This window comes from Durio zibethinus, chromosome 14 (genome assembly GCF_047325235.1).
Source record: "Durio zibethinus cultivar Kanyao isolate XHJ-2024 chromosome 14, ASM4732523v1, whole genome shotgun sequence".
Classification (NCBI taxonomy): Eukaryota; Viridiplantae; Streptophyta; class Magnoliopsida; order Malvales; family Malvaceae; genus Durio; species Durio zibethinus.
The window spans coordinates 12,404,346-12,423,130 of record NC_143175.1 but is presented as its reverse complement, the minus strand read 5'-3'; the positions used below and the strand labels follow the sequence as shown (position 1 = coordinate 12,423,130).

General features: G+C 31.4%; 3 protein-coding genes across 3 annotated transcripts; 1 reads left to right on the top strand and 2 right to left on the bottom strand.

Annotated features, from left to right (window-relative positions):
- The first annotated feature begins 7,902 nt into the window (after positions 1 to 7,902).
- On the top strand, positions 7,903 to 10,426 carry ENA (DnaJ/Hsp40 cysteine-rich domain superfamily protein). The gene is made up of 4 exons (XM_022887255.2): positions 7,903 to 8,298; positions 9,065 to 9,161; positions 9,771 to 9,825; positions 9,916 to 10,426. The coding sequence occupies exons 1-4, from the start codon at positions 8,167 to 8,169 to the stop codon at positions 10,124 to 10,126; spliced, it is 495 nt and encodes a 164-aa protein (XP_022742990.1). The 5' UTR covers positions 7,903 to 8,166; the 3' UTR covers positions 10,127 to 10,426.
- A 1,090-nt stretch (positions 10,427 to 11,516) lies between these two features.
- Positions 11,517 to 14,137, bottom strand: MSI1 (Transducin/WD40 repeat-like superfamily protein). Its single transcript, XM_022888575.2, has 4 exons — positions 13,070 to 14,137; positions 12,478 to 12,602; positions 12,228 to 12,323; positions 11,517 to 11,998 (listed from the first exon to the last, which is right to left on the bottom strand). The coding sequence occupies exons 1-4, from the start codon at positions 13,892 to 13,894 to the stop codon at positions 11,770 to 11,772; spliced, it is 1,275 nt and encodes a 424-aa protein (XP_022744310.1). The 5' UTR covers positions 13,895 to 14,137; the 3' UTR covers positions 11,517 to 11,769.
- A 145-nt stretch (positions 14,138 to 14,282) lies between these two features.
- Positions 14,283 to 18,659, bottom strand: LOC111293957 (Phosphoribosyltransferase family protein). Its single transcript, XM_022887039.2, has 9 exons — positions 18,343 to 18,659; positions 18,023 to 18,202; positions 17,648 to 17,896; positions 16,934 to 17,077; positions 16,444 to 16,611; positions 15,929 to 15,998; positions 15,675 to 15,756; positions 14,801 to 14,960; positions 14,283 to 14,627 (listed from the first exon to the last, which is right to left on the bottom strand). The coding sequence occupies exons 1-9, from the start codon at positions 18,433 to 18,435 to the stop codon at positions 14,589 to 14,591; spliced, it is 1,185 nt and encodes a 394-aa protein (XP_022742774.2). The 5' UTR covers positions 18,436 to 18,659; the 3' UTR covers positions 14,283 to 14,588.
- Positions 18,660 to 18,785: the final 126 nt, after the last annotated feature.

Genomic DNA, 18,785 nt, shown 5'->3' with positions numbered 1-18,785 from the left:
TGAGTAAAGTATTATAAGGGTGGGCACGTGAGGTGAGATGTAGAGTGGTTGAGTATGGTTGGGTGATGAGTCGAGTACTCGAGTAATTTTTTTTAGTATTTAATTTATTAAAAGATAAATTTGAGAAATTTTAATTCTTGAATTTTTTTTTAAAGAAAATCTAGTTAAAGGGATTGAAAGAAGTTTATAATTGAAAAAAATTAAAGGATTAATAATTTAATATGATATATATAGAGATTAGATGAAATTTTTGGTAAATTTTTTTGTATAGGCTAGATAAAAAATAATTAAAATTGAATAATTAAATTTTTATTTTGTTATTTATTAATTTATGATTTTAGATTTGAAAGTAATGTTCTTTTTGTTGTTTTGGTATTTATGTTGTTGTCAATTTTTTGCTATTAGATTAATTCTTATTAAGTTATTATTATTTTTTGTGTAATTATTGAAATTCTATTCATTATATAATAAATTGGAACTAATTTGTGATAAAAATTTTTTTATATCAATTAATGTGCCAAAAAGATTAAGTTACTTAATAAATTGAGCATTTCATGATCTATTACTTTTAAGATTAAAAACAAAAAATTTAAAAATTTAACATAGATTTAATTTTAATAACGGAATAAGTAATATTAATATTTCTAAATATAAATTTATTTTATTTTTATAAAAAATAACAATCATGCCGTCATGTGAAGAGTTATCAAGTAAAGGAATAAAGGCACACCAAGTGATGATATAAGTTTGTATTTTTGGAATTCTTGTGCCAAATACAAAAGAAAATGTTTTATATAAATTTTGTGACAAAGTTGCAAAATAAAGAATAACACACTTCCAGAAACACATTATTCATAAAATTGGCAATATTGCACCATACCTTAATGTTACTGATATGTTACGTTTTTATAATTCCTTTGAAAATATTATTTTTAATTTCTCAATAAAAATTATATAATTATATAAATATGTGCAACAAATTTTTTCCTTTTTTTTTAACAATATTATTAATAAGTGTGGAAAAAGAAAGTATGATGAAACTCCTTCAAGAAAATAAATCAAAGAAAATTAACAACAAAAGTAGAAAAGATGAATTCTTCTCATAGTTGTTAATTTTGTTTTAATACTAGCCATACCGACCAGCATACTCCAATTATATCAAAATATGATACATCTAAAGATATTTTTCATACCGGATTTGGTATTAGATAATATCGATTATTTTCGTCAGTTTCGATTAGTTTTGGTGAATTTTGGTATATTAGCTCTTTTCAGTCGGTATGTAAATATGAAACATATTTTGTAATTTTTAATTTGTTTTTTGTTATTTGACTATTTTTAACATAATAAAAATAAAATTAATTAACAAAATAACCTTTAAAAGTTGAGTTTCTTTATCTTTTATTGTTACTTTTTTTTTATACTTTATTTTTTCAAAACAAAGTTCATAAGTATTTCAATCTCTTTCAAGAAAGTAATTGTACACCCTTTCTAAAGTTTAAAAATCGTGAAGCTAAGATTAATTTTTTTCATCTCTTTGTTTTTAACTTAATATTTGTATAAAAAAATACTTATTTAAATATCATATAATCAGATTAAGAATTTAAAAATATCATGAAATTTTATGATATTATTTTTATAATTTTAAACTTATTTATTGGAATTTTGAAAATATTGCATTTTTTTGTTGACTATTAATAGTATTATAATATACAAATTCATATATATTTATACTAAACCAAAAATTCCAAAATAATATACTAAAACCACTGGTGTGGATAGATACCATATTTAAAAAAAAAAAAACCCTAAAATGTTGTCAAGTATGGTATTAACAACTTTGATTCTTATCTCAATTAAGAAGGAAAGACTATGATTATGAAGGATTTATTGATGAAGAGACTACTACTAGATAAGTCATGTGAAATAGTATCTAATCACAACATGAGTGGCAAAACAAGAATTTAGATAAAGAACTGGTGGTTGGAGTAAAATATATGAAGAGAGACGACGCTCTCATGGCTTAGTTGCTAAATATTATAAAAAAATAACAAGGAAACCAACTTCAAGTTAATTTGAATTTTCATTAAGAGGAGTTATACTTGAATTGGTTAAAAGTAAGAATTCAAAGCAACTAAAGATAAGTGGTTTATTTTTAAAGACATTAAAAAGCAACTAAATCTATATTGTGCAAGATAATGAACCAATTATCAAATTCAACTGTATTTCTAAATGCAAAATCTTCTCAAATAGTTCTTTCCTTTCTTCTATACAATGGAAATCATCTTTATTAATTGTAGTCTCTAATTAAAACTTCTCTGGGATAAATTTAGAGTACCACCCCTTGAACATGCATAGTGCTTAAGTAAATGTAGTACCACATGGGTCATGAATCATGAAATTCATAATAACTTCATATCCCATAGGGTCAAATCTTTTATTAGGTATTTTAATGGATATAATCATATCAATTTTATTAGAAAGATTACATTTGGCATCACGATGCAACCACAAAAAAATATGACTATGGGGTAACCCATACTTTTGAAACGTAATTGTATAAGTCATTACATGAGACATCCCACAGAAAGAGAAAAATATATGAACTATTCTTTGAAAAAACAATCAGCATATTAGAAGAATCATAACAATAAAGTAAAACAAACTAACTTGGGACAATACGACTAAAATGATTCTTCTTTGTTAAATTATCCATGAAGTATCATAATTTAATATTGAAAACCCATACCACATGTCAGGCCTATCATCAGCTCGTTGACTTGGGATTAACACTAATACTTTTGAATTTCTAGCAATTGAGCATTGCTTGTAAATGTTATGAATAGATTAGGATAATCATAGAACCTATAAATTGCCATTGCATCTTGATTGTTCTAGAATAAACATCAAGGACCAACTATAAGACTTGTTGGCAATATGACCCGTTTACTGATAGAGTTACCCTAAAGCTCACCATTTATGACTAAACCCTAACATCTTTATACATTTTAGATCTAATAGCTTTTCGATTATCATTTCTAAGTTAAAGCTGTATTTTTCAATAGTGGCATATACATCCACAACAAACTGTTGAAACAACCTACCACCTTATAACAAAGTATCACCCGAGCCTATTTTGTTTAGAACAACGAACGTATAATAGTTACACATTATCAATGTTTTTGTTTACCTTTTTTTTTTTTTAGGTGAGTTAACATATTTGATATCAACATTGTAGCCATCTCACCATAAGAAAATAACAAAAAATATTGTAAACCATTAAAAAAGGATTAAAATCATTGATTTTCTTCAAACCATCATATTTATGATCAATGATTGTATTTCACCATCTGTCATACTCACTTATGTCTCCCACTATTAGTGCAGTAACTTCATACCCACTTGGAAGAATATAAGTTCTATCTCTCTGTTCCCTCTTGCCTATCAATCTCAACCTTATAAGAATATAATTAGAATGCCTAAACCTATCTCTAGTTGATTTAAACACTTTAACAATCTCATTGTTTGCATCAAGCATCCTAATCAAACCATCTACAATAGTTGGTCAACTTTTAAACCTTTATGACAAATCCTAAACATAGGCATCTTATTCAAAATTTCATTTTTAGTATCATATACATACATCTGAGCAAATTTAGGATTCTAGTGAAGAAAAGGAAGCAAAGGCCTAATCTTATAATGATTTTGTTCACAGATCTTGAAAACATATATGCCTACTCTATTACTGATACTGCTATCGACTTTACCTCTGGTTGAGTTAAATTGGAACATAGAATTGTATACTCTTATATTATTTCTAAAATCTACACATCTATGTCCTCCATCATATTTTAGTAAGCCATCTAAAAACTCAAGAGTTTTTTTTTTTTTTTTGAAAACAAACAGCCGAACAATTTCTTGCTGACAACATAATGTAAATGTAAAATTTTATGTTTGCCTTGAGATATCAACTTTCTCATTGTATCACATTACAGCACACAGAAAGGATAAAAAAATTTAAGATCGTTGAAATTAAAAAAGCTTCAAAACATATTCTTTGAACAAAGAATGAAAAAAGCATAGTAAAAAGAAACTTATCAGCATCACACAAAATAAAACAAACAAATTAAATTATCAATGAATAAACTATAGTAAATGTAATCTAACTCACTTGAATGCTCATTTTATCTTATATCCCTACTATAGGCACTCAATTTTTCTTGGTTTTTTAAACAAACTCTTATATCATGCTTACCACTTAAAGATATTATTGACAAAAACACAAAACTAATATAAGCCAACCATTGCCATATAACTGAAGGAGAAAAAAACATATAAAGGTTAACAAATGAATCATATATTACAAGTAGATTCATGACAACCAAGCCTGAATCTGAACCACATCTAGAAAAACTTGCTGAACTATCTAGTTGCAACCTAAACTTTCTTTTCTTTAATATATGAATTATTAAATCTCTTGCAACAATGGACTTAAATGTTTTAAGTACAACTATCTGTAATTCTCTATTAACATCAACAAATGAATGCAATGATATATGAGACTGATATCTATCTTTTCCATTAACATATTCTGCTACATCACTAGCAAACCTTATTAAATTACTTACCAAACTTGAAAATCTTCTACTCCTAACTTGACCAACACATCTATTATCTTGAGGTTTATCAATAGCAAACCAATAAATGTTACCCATAGATAGATTTTCTTGTCTTTTCAACCTATCATATTGTAAACTTTTCAATCTCTTGATCCTATTCTCCTTTGCTCGACTAATCCTATTCTTTTTTGTGCAACTAACAAGATCCATGCATAAAAGCTATTACTCAACATACAAACTTTCAAGCAATATATACACAGAGCAAAAGAAAACAAACAGACAATACAACTACTTACAGAAAAAAAGTAAGAGATTAAGAAAAAAAACCAAAAAAAAAAAATTGACACACATTCAAAAGCAATTGAACAAAGATAATGAATCTAAAAAATAAAGCAAAAACAAATAAAAAGAAAGACAATAACAATATAGAAACAAAAACTTAACTTTAAACTTACATCAAACTTAATCAACCAAGAACCTTTAACAATACCTAGAAAAAAATAAAATATAATAAATTTAAAAAATCTGATTCAAATAACATGCAAAACCAAAAAAATTTTCATTCAAACCTTTTTCATTAATGAGACAAAAAGTATAAAGTAACCAAGACAACTAAAAGAAAAAGCAAAATGATAAGAAATACATGATACTAACAATCAATCTAACACAAAAATGGCTCAAAACCAAGCATAAAAAAAAAAAAACACTAATACAATTTCAATTTGCAATTAAATAATATACAACCCTAAAAAAAAAAAAACCAACTCAAAAACAAATCTTATGAAATAACATGCAATAAAGAAAATCACATTAAAATTATTATCTGTCATTCAAAAAAATATATAAATAGATAACCAACCGAACAAATAGAAAATCTAGTCATCTATTCACCTTAAACCAAATCAAGGAACAACCTTCAACAATTCTTAGGGAAAAAAGAAAATAGTAATCAAATAAAGAAAGAACTCTTTTGAAAAAACATGCAACCAAAAAAATCCCAATTAAACTATCATCTATCATTACAAACACAAAAAATCATGAGAAGAATAAAAATGTTACCAACCAATTTCAAGAAAGAATTCTTTTTAAATAACACATAGCAAAAAAATCACATTTGAACCATTATCCATTATTAACAAAATAGTCTTTACCAAGAAAAAGAAAAACAATACCATTAAGTTATTTTAAATCAAAATAAAATAACATGCAAACCTAAAAACAAATAATTCAAAGAAATTAAAGAAAACAAAACAAAACATTGAAAAAAAAAAACTCAAAAAAAGAATTCAAACCCCATTCAATCAACTCCACAAACCCAAAACCATTTCAAGAAAACAACTAAAAGAGTGAAACCCAAATTCAAATTAATAACCAAAAGAGAAAAAAAACTTTTAAACAATTTTAAATTTTTTTTTAAACAACATGCAGTAAAAAAAATCTCATTCGAACCATCATTCATCATTAACAAAAACATTTCTTATAAACAAAAATAAAAACACCACCATTAAGGTAATTCAAATTAGAATAAAATAACATCCAAACCTCATAAAAAGTAATTCAAAAAATTTAAACATAAAACAAAACAAAACATTAAAAAAAATAAAAAAAAAAGAATTCAAACCCCATTCAGTTATTCAACTCATAAAGCTAAAACAATTAGACAAAAACAAACAAAAAAATCAAACCTAAATTCAAATTAGTAACCAAAAGAGGAAAAACTTTCATCTAAAACCAAAGACAAAAAAAAAAAAAAAACACTAAAACTAAAAAAAGAAACATATCAATAACAACTTCGAAACAACATAAAGCTTTATACATAATTGATAATGCTATTTGTGTTTTTTGCACCAAAGTTTTAGTTTTTTGAATCTTTTTTAATGTTGCAAATTATCTTACACTGAAATCCTAAAAAAAAATAAAATATGGAAATCTACAAAAGCCAAACAAAACTTCAACTCCCTTGCCAAAAAAGAAATGAAAATCAGACACTTATGAATCTAAAAAAAACAAAAAGAATGGATAGTTGTCAAGCCCAGGATCCTTTAAGGATTCTTTTAATCTAGATATGTATAGATTGTTATTAATTATTAATTATTGATGATGATTATTGATTATTGATGATTTAATATTCCCTTTTATATTGGAATTTATATATGCTTATTAACAATAAGTTTTTCTTTTCTTATAAATGATTTGTGAAGAAAAGATTATAGCGTTATGGAAAAATTTAAATACACCTCCATTTTTTCTCTCTACAACCATTTTTTTTCAATTTTTTAAGTGTAATTACTTAAATACCCTTATCATAAGTTTTGTAACTTTCATAAATGTATTACTAAGAAGTCAAAACATTTCTTGGAAATGCATTTTTGAAAGTGTTGGAGTGAAATTTTATAAAATTTATAAAAAAATTTTTTTATTAAAATTATTTATAAATAGGTGTAATAAAAAAATTATTATAAAAAAATCATAAATTTTAAAATTAATAAAAAATTTACTTTTACTATTTTTATCTTAGAGAAATAATAATATTTTATAAGGGTCTGATTAAATTAAAGATAAAATAGTAAATATAATTTTTTTTATAAATTTAAAATTTATCATTTTTTAATAAATATATTTTTGTATCATTATTAAAATTTTATAATAACTTTAATTAAACTAAACTCTTTGGAAAAATCTCTCCATATATTTATCATGATGGATTTTATGAATTAGCGTATTAAATTTCAATAAAATTATGTAATATTAAGTAACATTATTTATATAGTTTTAAGAAGTTTTAACTCTTATATGTTGATTATGCTGGATAGTTCTTTTATCACTCTTTATAACATCAAAAGATAAAATATTTAATTAAGATATCATAAAATTTTATTGTTTCTTTAAAATCAAAATAGTAAAAGTAACTTTTTTATTAACTTTAGAATTTATTATTTTTTAATAATAATTTTTTATTACAATAATTTATAAATAATTTTAATAAAATATTTTTTTTGTAATTTTTCATAAAATTTTATTTTAACATTTTTAAAAGTATATTTTCAAAAAATATTGTCTTTTTATAAATATATTTTTGAGAAGTGATATAATTTTTCAAAAATAATAAATGTCTAAAAATTTATAATAAAAATATTTAAATAATTTTACTTAAAAATAATTTTTAAAAAATAGGATGTAAAAAAAAAAAAAAAAAGGGTGTAAATAGAAGTGCCAATATTATTGTTTTTGTTATTTTTTTTTATTTTAAGGAAGAGCAACGCTTTGTTATATGAAAAAAAAAAAAAAAAAAAACTTATTTCGAATCTAATCTCTAATGTCTTCCCTACAGCTTTTTTGCCTATAACCCAACAAGCTGTAGAGATTTTTGCTATTGTTATTGTTATCTATTTTAAGTAAATGTTTAAAGCACAGCCACAGCTGCGAGCAGGAAAAGAAAAGATGTTAAAGGCGGGGGTTGGGGCCTAGCAAAAAGTTACATCTTGTAGGGTCTTGGTGTATAGCCTGCAAGTTGGAGAGAGGAGAAGAAGGGAAGCTGCATAACTGAATGTCGATGGCAGTGGCGTCAACGGTAAGCGTGCTCGCAGCCGTCCGATTGGAGAGTTGGAGATCCAGTGGTGGTCTTCCTGCTCCTCGTCGTCTCTCACTCTCTAAACCCACTTGGGTCGTCAGAACTGAGGCAAAGCTCCCTTCTTTTTCCATTCATTGTCTTTCAGTTTCCCAATTCCATAGACATAAAACCTCACCAAACTTACCATTTTCTACTTAAAAATAAGATTGTGTTTTTGGGCTCCAAAAATTTCCAACCCTAGTTTTTATCGAGTATTTTTCTTGTTCCCAATTGACCAACTTAAAAGTAGTTATGGCAGGAAAAAGAATAGTTCTCGTGATTTCTAGACACCGCTTGTAATGATTTGAGGTGAAGAAAAGGGAAAAAGTTTGTTCCAGTATGTTTTAATGTTTCTGTTCATGGCCTTTGTAATTCTTGTTCAAACCCTTATGTACATATGTGATTCTATTATGCGAAAATATGCATTCCTTTGGAAAATAAATAATGATGTTGCTATTAGTTAACATTGCGTTAGCTTATTCTTTAAACGATTGTTTGTTTCTTTTACCATTGTTTAAAGCATGTTTGTGTTTCGAATATCTGATTCATGGCCATGTCTTATTCAGTCATGCTCCTAGATGCCCATGAAGAACTTGTTGTGCTTGTAAACAAATAGGGTTGCATTCATTCTTATAATCGCAAGCAACTGAACTTTGAAACAGAAACAATACAGTATAGTAGCATTTTACACCAGAACCATACCTGATCAGTTTTAAAAGGATTTTGTTTTATCTAAAAGCTAACTGCCATCAAACCGAAGTTATGTTTCTGTGAATTAAGCAAAAGTTGGAAGTGATTTGGGTTGTTTATGTTCATTCATTTCTTGTTTGTGCAGTCAAATGTTTGGCGAGAGAGAATGAAGAAGCCTGATACACCATGTGTTGTCTGCCAGGGAAGTGGCAGAGTTGATTGCCGTGATTGTTATGGAAGAGGTCTTTCTTCCCTCCTACATGATTTCTTGGGTGTAAGAAACTGTTGTGTAGGTTCATCTAGGAATTCTTAGGCAATATAATATGCCTTTGAGACTTTCAAAACTCAAACAGTCTGTCGCCAACTGGAAGAGACAATTTGTTTTTTTTGGGGGGTGGGGTGGGGTGGGGTATGTATAAGGTTTACATTCTAGGATCAATTTTTCTTCTACAGACTTCTTTTCTTTTATTTTCTTTGTTTTTAATTACTCTTCAGTGGTGAACCATTTTTATTTTATTGTCAGATCCTGATAATACTTTTTTCTATTATGAAAAGGTAAAAGTGAAATTGAAATTGTAAAGTGATGATCCGATTTTCTGAATGGTAATTAATGGTTAGAATTAGTTCATTTGTCAAATTTTTTGGACTTTTTCTTCTTGTATCCCCTTTAGGGTAACCTGTAAATTTTTGCTTTCTACCTTTTTCTGCCACTATTTGAATTTGTTTTCTGCATTATTCTGCTCTGTTGCTTCGCGCACAATATGCATTAGCTTTTATGATATGATTCATTCTTTTGGACTCTCCCTATGTTATGCTCTTGCTTATGGTACTGTTATGTTGTAATATTGCAGGAAGGACAAACCGTGTTCATCTAGAGATGCTTCCCAAAGGAGAATGGCCAAAATGGTGAGGCATCAAACCATGCATCATTCACAACTAAGCTGCATATTCCCTGGTAGTGGTGCTTCAATCAACTTTTTCTGATCACTTCTGCAGGTGCAGGACTTGTGGTGGTAGTGGCCTCAGCTACTGCTCCCGTTGCCTTGGAACTGGGGAATACAGGCACATAATGGGCTTTCATTTCATGAAAAGAGATGCTGATCACACCCAAGATAGTAAGTGTAAGATTCAAGGTGACCATGGTTCGCAGAGCGCAGCAGATCGACTGCTTCATTATGAGCAGAACAATTCAGGTAATGAGATATGAAGAGTTGGTGGAAGCATGGATATGAAGACGTGATGAGACTAGGCAAATTTATCACAGATGAGGCTCCATGTTGTGTAAACCAAGTGGTGATTTTCAGGCATGCAGCTGATTCTGAAATTCTATTTAGATGGGCACCTTAAATTCCAAAGGATCCAAGTTCCCTCCATTAAAATAGAGCAAAAAGTTACAGGTTTTCTACAGTTTGCAGTAAAACATTGCTGTTATCGTATATCTTAAACTAGTTGATACTCTTTGCACAGTATGATGGAATGAGAATGCGGCTTCTAAGCATTAGATCTACCGTGAAGTAAACACTGTTCCTCCTCTACTTGCCTTCTCTCTGTTATCCTGTCCTTCCTCATTAATTACTGCCTCCGAAGGAGACTCATTTATATTTTGAGGGTTTTGGAGATGGACATCATTTCTTATTAATCAGGAAACATTAGAACTTGCATTTGGCTTTTGACAAACTTGTTTTACGCTGGGAGAGGCAGTGTTGCAAAGGCAGCAGAAACTAGAAACTTGAGCCTACCCAGGAAGACCGAACTGAGGTTAAAATGTAAAAATGGTAATTTATGTATTTGTATCATACATAGTATTAAATTTTATATGAAATTTATGTTACAATTCATTCATATCAATATAATTTATTTATATTGATACGAAAATACAAAATTATTTTTTAGTTTTGTTAAATTTATATAAAATTATTATTAAAAATTTAAATTATCACTTTTATATATTTTTTATTATATTTATATTATATCATCATCAACACTTCTATTAAAATGCCACCCATTTTCACTTCAGATGACCCACATGATTGGGCTGGTTGGAGGTTGAAATTAGAGCGTGGTACTCTGAGATAGTAGATTTTAGCACAAAGAATGAAGACCAAACTTCGATTGTGGTCTCTGCATCACGTCACCGCCTGACAAAATGCAACACTAATACATAGACCTGGAAAGGGCAGGAGACATGCAGAAAATTCTGAATATCCTTACATCCAAGTCTAAGACTTCTCTTTGCCCTCGCCAAATACAAAACGAAACAATTGGAGTCCAATCTTGCTAGAAAATCTTGACTTTTTTATTGATACTTTACAATATTTTTGGTACTTCCTAAAAGGCTACTTTAAACAAAAATAAAAAAAAAAAGTCATAATTGATTAAAATACAATTAATTAAGCAAACCACCATTATACAATAATGTCTTTATAAATATAAAATAATATAATTTACTATCTTGAGGTAATTACATGTTTTATCTATCTATAATCTTTCACATTCATTGTTTGCTTTTTAATCCCTTTTTTTTTTTTTGGGTGCATTTTTTACTTTCAGAAACAAAAGTTCAAGCAACAAAAACATTATTTACTAGCAGACGGAAATTTAGAGATTAAAAGAAGATACCTATGCAAATAAATAGTTAAATACGATACATGTATTTAATAGCAGTTACAGTTCAGTAGATGGGGTCAAAACACAAATTCACACAAAAGGAGTTAAAGAGTTGAGAGCGGGGTGGATAATACCATTTCCAACTATTGAGCATATGAAAACAAGTTAAATTTACTCACAAATCTATCAACCTTCTCTGGCTCCCCAGTTGGCTCTCCCCTCAAGTTGGGGAGAATGATACATTTAAGAACCTTTGGTGGATTCATCTCCTGGTATATCATCCTCATCATGGTAAATATTCTCTGCCATCTGCCATATTTGAAGAATGTTATCCTCAGCTACACTAGCAATAACCCAATCTTCACATGGGTTCCATGAAAAATCAGAAATTTTACTGGTGTGACCCCCATGAATGAAGAGCAACTCTGGTGGACCATCTTCAGCATCCTCTGGTGTCTGTTCTTCATCAATCCTGCAAAAGAAGAATCAAATTACCATAATATTATCAATGTGAATGAGGTCATTGCACGTAGTTGCATCAAAAGAAATTAACTAGGAGATCCAATTAATTTTGTTGAGCAAAAGTTCACATCAATGTAATGTACATAGTTCCCTTCTCCTTTTTTTCTTTGTTTGCTTAGAAACTTAGTTAAGGTTACATTCACTCATAAAAGAACACAATTTGGCAATGAGTTACTCACCTGCTGAGATCCCATACCATGAGCCTTCTACCAAGACAACAGGATGCTAAGATTGTCTCATTCTTTGGATTCCACCCAACTTGGAAAACTTCTTCCCTGTTGCACACATTGCAAAATTAACTTCATGACTAGTTATGAACATATCTTCAAGAATTTCAAAAATGCATAAAGTATCCAAAAAGAGAGAAAATAAGAATATTTCAAGAATCCACAATAGTAACCAGAGTATGCCTTGAGTAAAATTTCTTACTTGTGGCTATCAAAGGTGTGGAGTGCAGTACTGATCTTGCGGAGATCAAATAACTTAACTGTCTTATCAGTAGAACCTGTTGCCACGACCCACTCATTAAAGGGATTGAAAGCCAAGCAGTTAACCTGATAACATGAAAATAACAACATCAAAACACAGAAAGCGTACAAACTTGCCATATAGCATTGAAAATTAGCAACTTGTTAGCATTTCCACGCAACAAAAGAACAAATCGGAGCATATATATAAATTAAAATTTTACTCTATTCATCTGAATTATGACTAAACAATGAGCACAACGACTAAAGGCAGACTGGAGTGGTACTAAACTAGGACGGACAAATGAAGCAAGAAGTGAATAGAGTTGACTCCATATGCTGTTGTTTTGTTCACTTTCTATCTCCAATGAACGAATTCATTTCCTACATCTTAAGTAATATTCAGCCTAACTAAAACAGAAATTTAAGAAATCAGCGAGTAAACAATAGTTTAGTGGAAAAGTTGAATTTATATATGTGTGTGTATATATATATATATATATATGGTACCTATATAGAATAAAAAAGAAAAGAAAATTTTGATTGATAGGCACCTCACTCTGGTGAGCAACTACGGACTGGATAGGCTTGGTGACAGATGGGGTTCGCAGGTCCCAAATAAGTAGGTATTGGTCATCCCCAACGGAACCAAACAAGTACTCGTGTCTGAGATGCCATGCAACGTCTTCGACAACACCCTCGTGGACCTTGAAGATCTGCATAGCATCAAGAGCCTTGTTCTTGGGAGTGGCATTGATATCCCATAGACAAATCTGAGCATCATCAGAGCCACTAAGCAAATGGCCTTGCTTGAACTTGCTCCAAGACAGACCATAACCCTCAGTGCTATGGCCCCTGAGCCTCAAATCAGGACTGCAGGCCCCATCCAAAGGCGGCTTGGAAGGATGCTTGCTGTAGTCGAACACAAAAACCTCAGCGCTGACCGTCTTGGTGGCTATAATGAAAGGATTTTGGGGCATATAACGAGCCCTATTGACCTCCCCTTCGTGATTGATCTGCTGAATAATCTGTACCTTGCCGCTAGCGCATCCGAAGCCGCCGAGGTCGGAACGGTCGTGGTCGTAGTGGCGAGCATCGTTCTCGGAGTCCTGGAGGGGTAGCTGGACCTGGGCCAGCATGAGGTAATTGGGCTCGTTTTCGGAGGTGTGGGTGCCCAATATCATCTTTTGAACAGAGTAGTCCTTGCCGGGAGGCTCGTCGCGGTCGGGAAGCCATTCAACGGTGAGAGAGGGCCACTCGAGGGCGTGGGTAATGACGAGATCGTAGAGGAAAGGAGTGTTCTTTTTCCAAATTTTGTATTCTTCGTTGATCAGCCTCTCCTCAATCTCTCCACGCATTTCCTCCTCATCCTTTCCCATTTCTCAATTTTGGTTTGGTTGCTGTGTTTCGAATTAGGGTTTTTCTTGTTATCTTTCTTTTCCCACTTCCCGCCAAGGGGTTTGATTTGGAACCCAAACTTCCTACTAAGGTCTGATACGAGAGCAAATGTGTTCCCTTTGTGAAACCCTATCCTAGGCTGTCTAGCTAGCTGGCTGAATGCCCGACAGTTGCAATGTTTATATACATACAATACACACTACCGATTACTCACCGTACCAGATACCGCTAATAATTACTGGATATATTACTTCTAAAATTTTTTTTTTTTACTTTTACTGCAATTATATAATTATCTAATCCTGTTGCCCCTAGAGAGTATTTTCTCCATTTGGTTGGGCTACAAGCAGTCGCAGCATTCACTATGCGTTTAATTGTAGACAATCTATTACTTATTATTCATTAATGAAATAAAAGTCCATTACATTTTTTCAACCAAAAAATAGTACCATATAAAAATACAGAAAAGAAATAGGACCACATGATCTCAACAAAAACAAAAACAAAAAAAAAGAAAAAGACCCTCGTGTGCATTTTTAACAAAACTAGCCCCACTGTACCACACCCAAGTAGATGGACAATGATTCGCATTCTGATCCCCCGTTCCATAAAACCAATTTGTTTTGCAGTTCCAGGCAGGCAAGGCAACTCTGTTCCCACCATCAAGTGGACAAATCAATCAATGCCCAAAGTTGAATAGGGTTCAAACCCTCCCTGCCAATCACAAATATTCCATATCAATAAACTCTCCACACTACACATTGCCCAAACTAAATTATAAGTCCTCTAAAATACAAGTTAGATCATAACAAGCAAGAGCATGAAGCACTTCCAGGAAATCTTTGAAAGAGCATAACAAATTGTTTCTACTGAAAGATGCCACTCACAGAGCAGTCATCATGAACACGCCATATGGTCTCTCCTAGAAGGTTTGCCACAGAGAGGACCGTCAACTGAGGAAAATAATTCTGCTCTGAAACTGGGATGGTGTTTGTTATGATAACTTCTTGGAAAAGACCACTTGACAACCTCTCTATTGCCGGAGGACTGTAACCATACAAACAAACGGACGAATATGATGAGCATTTACAAAGGTATAATAATACATTGAATACAACAGTCTTTATCAAGAACACGCAAACAAGAGAACTCAGAATAACAAAGTCTTATGACTTTACCTACAAGGGTTTTGCAATGATTGCCAAACAGCAAACAATATAATTGCCAAAAAGCAAACAATATAACCATCCGTAGGATCTTTTTAATGACCATTCCATCATATTTCATAAGTGCCTAAAGGAATTTGGAGCGCATACGTACTTGTGATCTCCAACACCCTGATTTCATTGTGATAAATGCATGTGAAGGAACTCAGAATGGATGTCATTTGGTACAATAGTACTTTTAACAGTCTGGTGCCTGATTTATTCCAGACACTCAGTTGGACTTCTATTACTGTCAAAGAAGATGATCAGTTCTTTTTGTATTTTGAGGCTAGAGCATCAAGCCGTCATTACCTTAATAGCATTTCAAACACAACTCAAACAAATCCCAAAGTTTAACAGTTTTAAGGGGAACCAACTTCCTAATACTGCTCCAAGAACATTCAGAATAAACTCAAATTTTTAAGAGTTGTGGAAACCCCTGCACCAGGTGAAATAGCTCGAATATGTGTATTTATCAGGAAGCAACTTCTGCTAAAGAAATTTTCACACTATGCTAAAGAACATCCAAGGTATGAGCTGCTAAGGATCTAGATACCTAAAAACAGCATGTGTACTACATGCATACACTTCCCGGGCCCCTTCTTGATGCAATAGAGCAGCACCTTTCGCAATTGTCCCTGTGAAACCCACAACTTGATAATTAATATTTAACAAGGATTCACTAACTAACATTTACATGTTAATACTGACAAAGCAGAAATAATATATGGCATTGCCCATACATTCTGATTCTTAGGATCATCTGAATCACATTTTTCCCAAAAGTTAAAGAGATAATACATAACTCACCAGCTGTGTCAATCATGTCATCCACCATAACTGCTACCTTTCCTTTCACGTCACCTATCAAATTCATGACCTACAAAATAATGTGTATGTTGATTTTGAGTTCAATTTGAGAATAACACCGTATTACTCTACAGCATAAAAAGGGTGAACGAAAAAGAGAGTAAGAGATAAAGCATGAGAATAGAAGCAGACATTTGACTAGAAGAGTGTTATTCTCTATCAGCTTCCAAAATTTTTCCCTACGCATAGCAAGTGCCCAGCCACAACATTACATGACTTCAAACTAGATAATTTATTATCTATTCAAATGATAATGACCTGCCTTACACCTTCTACACCATACTCTACTTCATTTCTTTTGAGGTTCATGAATATTCAAAATTCTATCAATTATTTTCCCTTCCCCCCAAATATTGAAATTTTGATCAATCAAGACTTTTGAAAAAAGAGAAACAATATCCTGTCCTACCCAACTAGGAAGCATAACACAACACCCACAAATAAGTAGATCTCACCTCTGCAACATTATGCCCATGACGCCTTTTATCAACAATTGCAAGAGGTGCATCAGATAATTTTTTTGCAAAAGCACGTGCTCTGGCGACACCTCCAACATCTGGCGAGACTACCACCAAGTCATCAGAACATATTCTCTTGCTAGCAAGATAATCAAGAATCACAGGCTGGAATTGCAAAGAGAAATACTTGCAATAAGCAAAAAGTAAATATACCAGCACGCAAGAGGAGCTGATAGGGTAGTGGATAAAGCTTTTGCAATAACAATTCATAAGTTCATGTCAAAAACAGAATACGAATATAAAGCAACTTCTCATGGGAGGATTATATTTTAGGCTTTTCATAAGTACTTAAAGTAATTTGAGCTAAATTCCTATTCAGATTCTTGTACCATACTCCAGTATTGTACTTAATGCTTAAATGTAATATAGATTCATACCTCTAAACATAGAACATCACAGGGATATAGATAATATAGAGGTTAATTACCTGACCATAAACATGATCCACAGGAATATCAAAGTAACCCATGGATTGCCCAGAATGAAGATCACAAGCAAGAACACGATTTGCACCCGCTTCTGTAATCAAATTTGCTACGAGTTTGGCAGCAATAGATTCACGCCCTTGAGTCTGAAATAACAGTGGACGATTATAACCAATAAAGCAATATTTATGAGTCCAATGAAAAATGCATATGCAGAGTAGAGCTATTAACTAACGCTGCACCTTTGTCATATTTAGGACTCCTAAATTTTCATACTCGGCAAAAGTATCATTTCTTTTTTTTTTTTCTCAGATCCAGGGACTTCATGGTTTGATGGGGCGTTTGGAAATTTTAAAAAGCCAATATGTAGTATTTGAAGAACCAACTTCCAAGGGAAATAATTCAACTAAATTCATTTTATACTTCAATTAGCTCTTTTGAAATGACTATGAATCAAATATAATTAGATTATTTTTCATTGTTTATAAAAACAGTAAAGGACACAGAATTCACAATTAAAACCAAAATGAAGAGAATTCTATTATGTAGAAATCACAATTCCAAGAAATGGAATTAATAATAATTGAACTCGAAATCTGAAATCAAAATCCATTAGATCAAGCATTCCAGTAGTAGCAGTAAGTTTTCGCAGCAAGCAAAAGAATATAACCAAATCTACTAATTATGCATAATTGTGCTATAATGGGAAGAGTTACCTTTCTGTCAGCCCTGGCATAGCCAAAATAGGGAATAACGGCAGTAATATTCTTAGCAGAAGCCCTTCGACAAGCATCAACCATAATGAGAAGCTCCATAAGATTCTCATTGGCAGGGGGACAAGTGGGTTGCACCAGGTACACATCACACCCTCTCACACTCTCTTGCAACTGAACATAAATCTCACCATCAGCAAAACGCTTTATCTTGACTTTCCCAAGCTCCAGACCCATATAGCATGCGATTTCCTATCCAATACAGAAATAGCAATATCAGAATTACACAAATATATACTATTATATAGATACTCATTAGAAAGATAAACGATCTGAATTTAAAAGTATAGTATAAACTATATCGAGCAAAATTAAAACCTGAGCTAGAGCAGGGTTAGCAGTGCCAGAAAATATACGAAGCCTTGTATCGTTTTTGTTGATAGCGTTTTCCAATTGGGTATTTGACGACAAAAAGGTGGGCAATGCAGGTTCAGTGGTGAGGAGAGGAAAGTAAGGCTTTCCATTGTCGAACTTCAACGGCTCGCCCACACTACATCTCTAAAACACCGCAAACAAAAAGGCCCAGATTTTAGCTTACTCTAGGCTAGCTGGCCAGTCATAACAAATTAATGTAAAAAAAGAAAAAAAAAAGATTCAGCAGTGATTCTAAATTCAGAGAAAAGAAAAAGGAAACTCACGATGCGGTGTCGGCGAGGGAAGCGAGGGTGGGTCTTAAAAAGAGTAGCGGAAGAGAGTGGTGAATTGGAAGAGAAAAGCAGAGATGAGGCCATTCATTAAACCTTTTTATCAAACCGCTGGGTTTTTTAGGGTTTCAAAAGCTTCTCTTCGTCTTCTATGCATTCAACTGTCAACCGTTCTTTGCTGCTGCTGTTGTTCTAGTGCTTGGTACTAGAGGTTAAAGTGAACATCAGGCCTAATGGACTCGGATATTTTAGTTTTTGGTTTGAACCAAAAAGAAAAATGCTATGCAATTTAGCCCATCAATTTCAAAAGTGGTTCAGTTTCCTTTTCTCACTATGCGTTATTAGTATTAGATCCAGTAATTTTAAACATTATAAAATTTTAGAAATTTTATAAATAAATTTAAAATTTAAAAACGCATTTTATATTTTATGTATCT

Excerpts from the sequence above, each read along its gene's own strand:
- ENA (XM_022887255.2), top strand. The coding sequence starts at position 8,167 with ATGTCGATGGCAGTGGCGTCAACGGTAAGCGTGCTCGCAGCCGTCCGA. Across the intron at positions 8,299-9,064 it reads CTTGGGTCGTCAGAACTGAG|TCAAATGTTTGGCGAGAGAG; the intron begins GCAAAGCTCCCT and ends TTGTTTGTGCAG. Across the intron at positions 9,162-9,770 it reads CCGTGATTGTTATGGAAGAG|GAAGGACAAACCGTGTTCAT; the intron begins GTCTTTCTTCCC and ends GTAATATTGCAG.
- MSI1 (XM_022888575.2), bottom strand. The coding sequence starts at position 13,894 with ATGGGAAAGGATGAGGAGGAAATGCGTGGAGAGATTGAGGAGAGGCTG. Across the intron at positions 12,324-12,477 it reads CACACCTTTGATAGCCACAA|GGAAGAAGTTTTCCAAGTTG; the intron begins GTAAGAAATTTT and ends TGTGTGCAACAG. Across the intron at positions 11,999-12,227 it reads ATGGTATGGGATCTCAGCAG|GATTGATGAAGAACAGACAC; the intron begins GTGAGTAACTCA and ends CTTCTTTTGCAG.
- LOC111293957 (XM_022887039.2), bottom strand. The coding sequence starts at position 18,435 with ATGGCCTCATCTCTGCTTTTCTCTTCCAATTCACCACTCTCTTCCGCT. Across the intron at positions 17,078-17,647 it reads ATGCCAGGGCTGACAGAAAG|ACTCAAGGGCGTGAATCTAT; the intron begins GTAACTCTTCCC and ends CTGTTATTTCAG. Across the intron at positions 14,961-15,674 it reads AGTACACATGCTGTTTTTAG|TCCTCCGGCAATAGAGAGGT; the intron begins GTATCTAGATCC and ends GTATGGTTACAG.